Source organism: Camelus bactrianus, chromosome 25 (genome assembly GCF_048773025.1).
Source record: "Camelus bactrianus isolate YW-2024 breed Bactrian camel chromosome 25, ASM4877302v1, whole genome shotgun sequence".
Taxonomy (NCBI): Eukaryota; Metazoa; Chordata; class Mammalia; order Artiodactyla; family Camelidae; genus Camelus; species Camelus bactrianus.
Window position 1 is genome coordinate 7,639,242 of NC_133563.1, and position 10,256 is coordinate 7,649,497.

The window sequence follows — 10,256 nt, forward strand, 5'->3', positions numbered from 1 at the left end:
GTGGCCTATGCTCCTTGCCGGGCGTTGACACCCGGGAGTCGGGCCGAGGAGGCTGCTTCTGGGTGGGCCCTCACAGAGCGTGCGCTCTAGACGCCGACGGGGGCAGGGGGCTTGCTGGGGCAGAGCGTGGAGAAGCTCAAGGATCCCGTCGCGGAGGTGGCCCTAGAGAGTCCTACGAGTCGTGCGGCGCCGCGTTCAGCCTCCAGCTCGCTCTCCGAGTGGGGCGCGCACCTGCCCGTTGCGGTGGCGGGGCCTGGAGGCTGGCGAGGCATTGCCCCGCCACGAGGCTTCCCCCCAAACCGGGAGCTCGCCGACCCTTCCCTACCTTTCAAACAGCTGCCGCGCTCTGGCCGGCGTGGCCCAGACTCCATTGTGGAAGTTCGGAAGCTGGGGTGGGCGAGGTAAATAGGTTTACGGAAAAACCTGGGCTCAGGAGGTTTGCGGAAAGAGGGTGCAGCTTGTGGATGGTTGGAAATTTTGTTTATCCCGGGGGAAAAGCAGGCGGTTCTGCGCAACACACACACACACACACACACACACACACACACACACACACACACACACACACACACGGTAGGAAGGTGTGAAGCCCATCGCCGGGGAGTTACCTCCACTTGCAGAAGAGGAAATACGAAGCGTAGGAGCACTCTTCAGGTCACCACCCCGGTAGTTGTGTCCTGGGGGTCTGAAAGAAGAGAAAGTTTTCTCCAAATCTTCCAAATTGAGAAAAGCTGCAGAAGGAATGAGGCGGTTGGAGAGAGGGGACCGCAGGCATCCCCGTAGCTGGGGTTCATGGCTGAGCGCTAAAATGAAAGCACCCCTATAGAATCCACTAGGGAAAAATTTTTTTAAGTCCTGAACTTAGGCATTTTGCTACTTCCACACTGTTTTATCAAACCTACTTTGAAGCCGTTAAATACTGAAGGGTATGAAACACTTGGGTCTCCGTTCCAAGCTCACTTTTTAACCTTAGTAAATTTGAAATTGGAAAGAAAGAAAGAAAAAAAAGAAAGAAAGATCTGCTATCTCTGAATTATGTTTTGCCAAAGGTACAAAAAATTCTATCCACCTCTGCATTAGTAAAATGGGAAGGAATTTTATCTTAATAAAATAATGTCCCGTAGCTTCTACCTGGCTCCTCAATCACTGACCTTTTGACAGCTTTTCGTCTTCTGCTTATACTCGTCCACTGCCCCTCACGATTGAGATTATTTTAATTGTCCTTTGGGGCAGCACATCAAAAACCATATTTTAGCGGAACACCTTTGAATTGTGCAGCTTCTTGGCTTGAAGATCTATGCCCCTCGAAGCACAGGCTTGCAGGGGGCTAATGGGAATCGCCAGAGACTCGTCTGGGACGAAGAGCGTTTTGCTCAGTGTTGCTCACCCAGATCATCTGAAAAGAAGCTGTTTAAAATGAGAATATGTCATCCTCTGTCACTCAGTCACTCTACTTCTAGAGTAGCTGAACTGCGTTCTGCAATTACACTCACACAGGACCAAACCTTTAGAGGAACCTGAAAAATGTATCACTACAGATTACAATCGTAATCACTAATTCGATTACGTTTCCTGGCGACTGAACTCTAATGGGGAGGGGAGAAGCTGGGAATGAAAAAAGATGTACACGTTTGAGAACTTAGAATAATATTTTCCTAAATATTAAATGATTGCTTGTCACCCACTCCAGATGGATTCTTTATTGTTTGCCAATGGGTTGCAGATGCCCACGCTTTTAACCAAGTTGGTTAACTGCTTATGAAATGTACATTGTAGGATTAAAGCTTAAATATTGGAAGTAATTTCTCCTGGGACATTCCACATATTTTTGCAGTAATTACAAAATTAGTCAATTGTCACCTCTATAAACAAACCTCGTTTTGAAAACTGCAGGCGAAAGCAGACTACATGTAGTCATAATAGACCAAAAGTATGTACAAAACTGTATTGTAAGTTGAGGGAAGGTTGATACATGCTGGAGAATACAATCTAGAAGTGATTGATTTTATCTACGCAGAAGATAGTTAACGTTAAAATTGTTAAGATGTGGAAATGAACGCTGCGAGGGCGCCAAGTAAAACTACAAAATGCCCTTTGGGTTTGTCTGCGGGGTCTTCGGGAGGCAAGGAAGACAGTTGTTCGGTTTCTAATGTTATAAGGGAAAGTGGCACCGAGAAGGAAGTGGGTGCGCTTTGTGTTTGTGTGTGAGTTTTGAACTGAGTCACCTTGGCTTTGCCTCTGTAACAGGGAAACCTCGAGCAAACCTGTGCCTTTAAGACTCAGTTGCTATCCAAACACAAGTAAACAGAGTGGACCATTAGCGGGCTCCGGGCGTGGAGGCGGAGCCTGGGCTCAGTGGGCCCGGCTAGGCGGTGGGACGCCCGCCCGAAGGGGAGGCGGGGCCGCTACTAAAGCCGGAGACTGCGGGCCGCGAACAGCCTGGGGAGGGACGCGGGAGGGGACAGAGCTCGGCGCGCTCGCTGCTGGAGGGTGATGGCCCTGCTAGGCTGCAGGCTCCGACCTTACCCGGAGTCGGCTTCGAGAGGCTCGCGGCGGCGCGAGGTTCCAGGCGAGCGCTGAGCGCCGGGGCCAACCACCCCGGGTCTTTACACATTCTGCGTCCACAGACTCGGACGAAAGCGAGAATCTGTTCTCGTTCTGGCTACTCGTCGTCCTCCGGACCATGTCTGCGGCTCCCGGGACTCCGCGCGGAAAAAGAAGTTTGCCCGGCCTGGACCCAATGACCTTTACAAGCTGTGCGTCTGACTGCCTGGACCAGATCTGAGTGGCGCTGCCCAGAAGGACCTTTCTGCTGGAGGTGAGTGTCCGCTCTGGGAAGGGGCTGCAGCCGCCTAAGTAAGGAAGGCTGCAGAGGGGTGAAGGAGGGTACTCAAATTCTTGGTTCAGCGTGCCACAAGTTCAGAAGCTGTGCAAAAGAATCATATGGATACAATCCCGGGGCTTTGTATTTTTCACTTTATCAGATCCCAGGCACGCCACTCCTAGCTAACACGCAACGACAGACGCTTTCATGTACTGTTTCTAGTTTTGTTTTGCGACATTTAATCTAAGCATTCAGCAAGTCTTCTTATAAAAGCTGATCGACGTACGTCGAGATTAAACCCACAAGCCCATGGTTTTTCTGCCTGCCTTAGTATTCCTGGTCCACCGCTGCGCGGACAGGCCGGGACACACAGTGCTTGTCTAGCCAGCGCGTTTCAACAGGAGAGTAATAGTTCAATCCTAGGTAATTCTCCAACCTTGTGCGGGTCTTTTGATTTTCCTCCACCCTCCAGTCTGGGAGGAGGAGGCAGAAGACAAATTCCCCTAGGGTTTAAACGCTTGGATTCTCGAGAAATGGCAACAGAGAGCAGAATTGCGTTGAAGGAAGGAGGGCGAAAAAGGTGTCTGGAGGGAGCGCTGGCTCTGTCTCCCTACCTGTTAGCAGGGAACAAAAGAGGGCTGGCGTTTCCTGGAGCGAAACGGCGCAGACAGCTACTTTCTCTGCTAAACAAACTGCAGTCCCGAGCAGAACAAGAAAATTACTCACGCAGGGGGAGTGAGGGAGCAGAGAGAAACAGAACCCAGCTTATGTGGAAGGCATCTTAATTTAATTAACTCCTTGGGAAGGCAGAGGCGCAGTGAAGGGGCAGGAAATTCGCCGTCGTTTCTCTCTGTTCACCTGATCCAGTCTGCCCATTTTAATTTTATTTTTCAAAAAATGATCTCCTTAGATCCACCTGGAGTGTAGCTCTCTGATTTATGTGAAGTTCTGTTATGGCTTGGGCCGAGAAATTCAGCGAGCCTATGGATTCATCAGTTATTTCTTTCAGACTCCAAAGCACAGGTTTTAGCAGATGACCCCTGACTGTATATTATTTTTAGATAATCAGTGTAATAACACATTACCAAAGAGCGAGATTCCTAATCAAATTACCACTGCCTTTTTTCCTCCAATGTTTTGAAAGCTTCACTGAACTGAAATTAGTATGTACACCTCTCACTTGTCAGCCAGTGAGGTGAATTTTTACCAAAATTCTGTGTATGTCTGAAATTCTTGTGAAGAAGACTGATGAAAGAAAACTAGTCTCAGTTCCACTTAAACATTAATGTCTTTTCATTGGTTTAAGTTTTTTTTTTTCTTTGCAAAATTAAAAGTAACTAATGGTCCAAGACGGGATGGTGGAGAAGTGACAGCAGATGACGGCTGTTACTGCTTGAAACTGAGTGTGAGAACTACATGTTCAACTCTAGACAAAACGAAAGTACTTTGGATCCCTGCATTGACTTAAAATATCTTTTGACATAGATTTCCAGCTACTCAGCAGGAGAGTGGAAATCTAAACTCCCTAATTATCTATGGCAAAAGTATTTGTTGGATATTTAGGGTTGTACAGTTTCTGAAGGGTTTGCTATTCTATGAAGAAACTATTTGACCTGCAAATTAAAACGAATACATACTATGAAATAGCACTTTTGTGCCACCATGAAGCTGAATTATAATAGAGGTGTTAATTTTTGTGTTTTAAGACATTTGGTGCAAAAGAGAAGGAATGTGGCACTTTTTGGTGGCAGAATTAACATGTAACCTTTATGGCAGAGTTCACTTTGTGCATTTGGAATAAAATCACAGGTCCTGATATTCCTTCAGTCAACAGCATGCACCCACCACTCCCCAGACGTACATACACAGAGAACATGGTGGGAATTGCACTTTGCCTCCTGTATTTATTTCTAAGAAATCTAGTCTGGGAATACGCCCAAATAATAATTTCAATTTCCTCTCTATGGTGGAGGCTGCTTTTTAACACTACGGGAAAAATAATATTTGGAATCTCTGGAAAATCCTCCTTATGCAAAAAGAAGGAAATAAAGGTATTATGTATTATTTTTAATGGAAGAGGAAATAATCAGATAGATTACCAGGGATGTTAGTAGAATCCTTTTCCCCTACCTCTCTAGGAGAGGGTTTGAGGGTTGCCACTGAACAGAAATGAATTGTGATTTGTGGTGGGAAAGTTTATTACTAATGGAGGTTTACTGTTTCGGTTGAATGGTCTGACTGAGACCCTCTGACTGTTACACACCTCTCTTTAACTCCCCAACCTCAACTCCCAGACCGCATACCACCAGGCAGAAGCGGTTCGTTAATAAATCCCTGTCTCCCAGCCGTTCCAAACAGAGGAGGAGGAACGGAAGGTGTGGGTCTCACGGAGGCAGCCAGATTCTGCCTTGCAGGAGCTGCTGTGTCATTAGCGCAGCCCCTAAGCCTGCCCTCGGAGCCACAAGCAACACTTCACAACACACTGGAGAAGAAAATTTCAGGCTCAGAAATGGTTGGTGCAAGGGAAGTCTGGACAAACTCTCCCACCTTCTTGCTGGGTTCAAAAACCGTGCATAAAAGGTTGATGGCTCAGAAAGGCCTGCCTGCCCTTCTCCAGGGAAAGCGTTTAGCTGTGAGTCCCGCACCTGGGGGGGCCCTTCAGAGGCGAGACCCAGGCACGCCAAGCTGGCAGAACTCGCTGCTAAAAAGGGGCTGGCCGTGGGCCTACCCTGAAAGCAGGTGAGGTGCCCTGTGGAAACCGGGTCTGAAAGCCGACCTCCGTGTTGCCCTTGGGGGTGCAAGGAGAGGCAAGTGCGCGCTCCCTGCTTAGGCCCAGGCCGCAGACCCCGGCCGGCTTCCAGGTGGCAGGAGCAACGTCGCACTCAACTCAGGCAGAAAAACAAGCTTTCTTCAGCGGGGCAGAGCCGCGCGGTACTTGGTCTGCTGTGGCTCCCCTGCTGCTCCTTCCCTTTTCCTCCCCAGGGGGCCGTCTCTCCTGTCCTCTCTTTCCCGGGGCTTCATCGGTGTAGTCTCCTGTTGCCAGGTCGAAAAGTGCTCGGGCCTAGGGGCCTCCGGAGAGTCTGATGTTGGGTCTGGGAGAAGGGGCTCCCGCCTCTGGGTCGTTCTCCACCCCTACCCCCCACTGAGCCTGTACATCTGGAAGGGATCTTGGTGGGGGGTAGGAGGAGAAGGCCCCTGGGAAGGAGGAGGGGGCCGTTCCAGGCCCAACCAGCCCCCGAGGTGTCACTTTTCTTTCCTGTGGCCCGTCACCGCTGATAAATGGGACTGTGGCAGAGAAGGGAAAAAGAAAACCTCGGAGGTCAGCACCGGGCGAGGCAGGCCGCTCCGAGGGCTCTGGAGGCCTGGGATCGCAAAGCCTCCCGGGCTGCTCTCCCGCACCCCTGGCGCGGTCCGGGTAAAGCGCTGGATCGGTGGCCACGGGGCGGGGCGGCGGGCTCCGGGTACAGCGCTCTGAGCCGCCCGGCTGAGCCCGGCCCTCCAGCCCAGATCCGACCCACAACCTGTCGTTCCCCGGGGAGTTCGGAGGAACCGCGGCGACAGAGGCTCAGCCCGGCCGGCGGGTGTTGGCACAGCGGGCTGTCACGGATGACCTAGCTTCGCCTGGCCTGGTAGGGGTGGGTGGGCTAGGCTGGGTGCCGCCTCTGCTGGAGCCCCTTGCCCGCGGTTCTTTCTCCCCCGCCTGGCCCGAGTCTTCCGCTCCTGGAATCCGTGCGTGCCTGGAATCCAATCTTCGATGGGTGATCCACTGGCCAGGGGACCACTTCTAGCCCGCCTGACACCCTGGACCCGGGGCTGAGCTCCCCTGGCAGGCGCTACTCGGTTCCCTCACCTCTCCTTTGGGAGGCCCTGGAGTAGGGTGGGGAGGAGGACTAAAAGGAAGATGTGGCAACCAACGTAGCACCAAAAGGCAGATCGAGAAGGCTTGGATAATAGTCACGACTTTCCTTTTCTCCCCTGCCATTTTTAGGGTTTTCTCTGCTTGCTGCTGTCCCTCTGGGTTTTCGTCGGAGCCCCACGCACACTCACCTCTGAGTCCTGGAAAAAAGGGGCGTCTCCCTCTGCCCTCCAACACTCCGGAAAATGGGGAGCAAGGCCCTGCCAGCGCCCATCCCGCTTCACCCATCGCTGCAGCTCACCAACTACTCCTTCCTGCAGGCCGTGAACACCTTCCCCGCCGCCGTGGACCACCTGCAGGGCCTGTACGGCCTCAGTGCCGTGCAGACCATGCACATGAACCACTGGACACTGGGGTACCCCAACATGCACGAGATCACCCGCTCCACCATCACCGAGATGGCGGCGGCACAAGGCCTCGTGGACGCGCGCTTCCCCTTCCCGGCTCTGCCGTTTACCACCCACCTCTTCCACCCCAAGCAGGGAGCCATTGCCCACGTCCTCCCAGCCCTGCACAAGGACCGGCCTCGTTTTGACTTTGCCAACTTGGCCGTGGCTGCCACACAAGATGACCCCCCTAAGATGGGAGACCTGACCAAGCTGAGCCCGGGGCTGGGTAGCCCCATCTCGGGCCTCAGTAAATTGACTCCGGACAGAAAGCCGTCCCGAGGGAGATTGCCCTCCAAAACGAAAAAAGAGTTTATCTGCAAGTTTTGCGGCAGACACTTTACCAAATCTTACAACTTGCTTATCCACGAGAGGACCCACACGGACGAGAGGCCATACACGTGTGACATCTGCCACAAGGCTTTCCGGAGGCAAGATCATTTGCGGGATCACAGGTAAGGTGGCCTGGGCAGGGAAGGGTGATTTTTTCAGAATATCAAGTCCTGGTTTACATGCCAAGTAAAAGCCCCTCTGAACTAAAATATATCCTCCAAACTCTGCCCCAGTAAACTACAACCAATCCCCAACATTTACCTTTTTCCTCAAAGGGCTGCTGCTGCAGAGGCATGCATGAGTTGCATGTGAGAGGGCCGTCCCCATTCTTAGGTATTTAAAATCTGCTGGGTTGGCCTTGGTCCTGGGGTCTGTTTTCCAGTTTCCTCCAGGTCACCCATAGCGGATGGGGCAGGTAGTCCTGATGACCCCAAAGACCTTCCATGGTGGGTACAGGTCCTGGCTGCCACAGTATCATTTCTGGAAATCTATTCAACCACCTCCACTGGGTTCCCTCCCTTCCCTGACTCACCCCCAGAGCCCACCACAGCAACCTCTCTTTTAAACTTGTTTGCGGGGGTCTTGAGATCACTGAATTTAGAAATAGCTCCCCATATTCCCTCCACATCGTAAACTCCGCATTAATAAAAGGCAACTGAAGACATACTATAATGTAAGTGTTTACATATGGTAAAAACTTCCCAGGAGTGGGAGTGAGAGTATCTTCTTCCTGGAGTCCACTTGCTCTTGTCCCCCAAGGTAGGATCCTCCAGGGCTGTTAAGGGATTTGCTAAAATCAGTTCCCTTAAACTTGGCCTTGCCTTACATCCTGATTTGACCAGTTTAAATCCCAGAAAAACCGTAGAGACCAGGAGGAGCTCATTCGGCACGATTTTGAGCTCCAGAATATGCCACAGAGGGCGATCAAGTGTAGATAAAGCCAGAGTCCGGTGAATGTTTTGAAGAGTCTGTTAGTTGAGGTTAACCATAAACAGAAAAAACACAAAAACAAAAATAATGGAAATCCTGTTTCTTTTTTCCCCCTACGACTTTGTAATTTTAAGTAATTGCCAAAAGAAACTCTTCACTGTGGTGGTAAATCCATTTCAATGAAACCTTATATTGACTTTCAGGTATATCCATTCCAAAGAAAAACCCTTCAAATGTCAGGAGTGTGGGAAAGGATTTTGTCAGTCTAGAACTCTAGCAGTCCACAAAACTTTACATATGCAGGTAAGTCTATTTTCTTTTTTAAAAACAACTACTGGTTCTGTTGTATCATTTTTGCTCTACAGAAGGTGCTTTAATGGCAGGGTCTTTGTCTTAAGAGGCTCTGAGTTAGCTTTCTAGGTGGGGAAAGCAGCACTCTTGATTTTTTTTTTCCATAGATGAAATTAATTTTATTTAACATAAATATTTATGTGTTTTTTTTCTTAAAGAACAGGCCACTCTCATTATTCCAAATCCTAATTTTAGAATTTTTTTTTCATCTGATCTGCCCTGCATTTAAAGCTTTCGTGTTTGGGAGGAAATAAAGGTAATTTTGATAATGGAGGCATGGTGAAATCCCATACGCGCTCTCTCCCAGGGGCCTCATAATTTGTAGGTTTCAGAACATTGAGGAATAGTTTAATTTTCCAGCAAAGAGGAGCCTTATTACCCGGGAGAATGTCGTTCCTTAAGAGAGGATTAAAGTTTTTCCTTCCCCCTTTTCCTGCCTATGACATGGTGATGAAATGTAAAGAGCTGGAAATCACAAAGCCCACCGCGGTGGCCACCGGCAGTTATCAGTGCAGTCGGGCCCCCCGTGTGTGCCTGCGCGTGTGTTTTCGTGATTGGAGGATTAGGAGCACAGATTTGTTCCTGCAAGTCCCTCTTTGTGGTCGTGCGTGTTATGTTAACGCTTGTGATACCGATAAGACAGAAACTACTGAGAAGGGTGCCGTGGCGGTGTGAAGGATTAATCCTTTGCTTGCTTCACATCTGAACAGGAATCTCCACACAAATGTCCCACATGTGGAAGAACCTTTAATCAGAGAAGTAATCTGAAAACTCACCTTCTCACCCATACAGACATCAAGCCCTACAGCTGCGAGCAGTGCGGTAAAGTGTTCAGGCGAAACTGTGATCTGCGGCGGCACAGCCTGACTCACACCCCGCGGCAGGACTTCTAGAGAAGCCCCGGATCTGTCCCGGGCCGCCGCCGCTCCCCTCCCCAGACACCTCTCCACGCCTCCCACATGGGGGGCCACCCCCCAGCCCTTCACTGACCCCAGCTCTTCCCTGGCTGCAGCCGCACCTGCAGTTCCAGGAGGTTAACTCTTCTTCCCGAGGACTGAGAACTATAGAAAGCCACACAAGTACATCCTTTCACAAAGAACATATACTAGTTTCTTGTAGATATTCACAGCTCATTTTAGAGCTCTGTACATAATGTTGTGGGTCTCTGTTTTGTTGTGTTGTCTGTTTTTGTATCTTGTTGGATGCACCTAGATATGGAAAATGGAAGCCAAATTTATCTTTAAAGACTGTATTTCAAAATAAAACTTTTTTCTTGTTTGTTCCAACACTCCTGCAAAAGTGCGTTGCTATTTAACTTCTGTTTTTCCTCTGGATTCTGGAAGAGTGGCATGCCTTGAAAACAGTCAGTATTGAAGGGCCTTCTTCATCCCTAGGCGTTTAAAATAAGACTTCTAACAATTCTCTTACTGAAACTTCATCTCTTCCCTTCTCATACTGTGGCATTTCGGAACTGGTCAACTGTGCTGTCTTTTTGGCTTTTGAAAATATTAAAATG

At 49.8% G+C, this 10,256-nt stretch overlaps 1 protein-coding gene across 2 annotated transcripts; it reads left to right on the top strand.

The window, feature by feature from the left end:
* Window positions 1-2,424: 2,424 nt before the first annotated feature.
* OSR2 (odd-skipped related transciption factor 2) lies at window positions 2,425-10,028 on the top strand. Of its 2 annotated transcripts, none has more exons than XM_010955766.3 (4): window positions 2,425-2,818; window positions 6,813-7,581; window positions 8,593-8,692; window positions 9,451-10,028. In XM_010955766.3, the coding sequence occupies exons 2-4, from the start codon at window positions 6,926-6,928 to the stop codon at window positions 9,631-9,633; spliced, it is 939 nt and encodes a 312-aa protein (XP_010954068.1). In that variant the 5' UTR covers window positions 2,425-2,818; window positions 6,813-6,925; the 3' UTR covers window positions 9,634-10,028. The 2 variants fall into 2 exon arrangements, with proteins under 2 accessions (XP_010954068.1, XP_010954069.1); XM_010955767.3 differs by having other exon boundaries at window positions 9,533-10,028.
* The last annotated feature ends 228 nt before the right edge of the window (window positions 10,029-10,256 follow it).

Bases quoted from the DNA above. Each gene is read 5' to 3' on its own strand.
- OSR2 (XM_010955766.3), top strand. From the start codon at position 6,926: ATGGGGAGCAAGGCCCTGCCAGCGCCCATCCCGCTTCACCCATCGCTG. The intron at 7,582-8,592 runs GTAAGGTGGCCT...ATTGACTTTCAG, and splicing joins GATCATTTGCGGGATCACAG to GTATATCCATTCCAAAGAAA. The intron at 8,693-9,450 runs GTAAGTCTATTT...ACATCTGAACAG, and splicing joins ACAAAACTTTACATATGCAG to GAATCTCCACACAAATGTCC.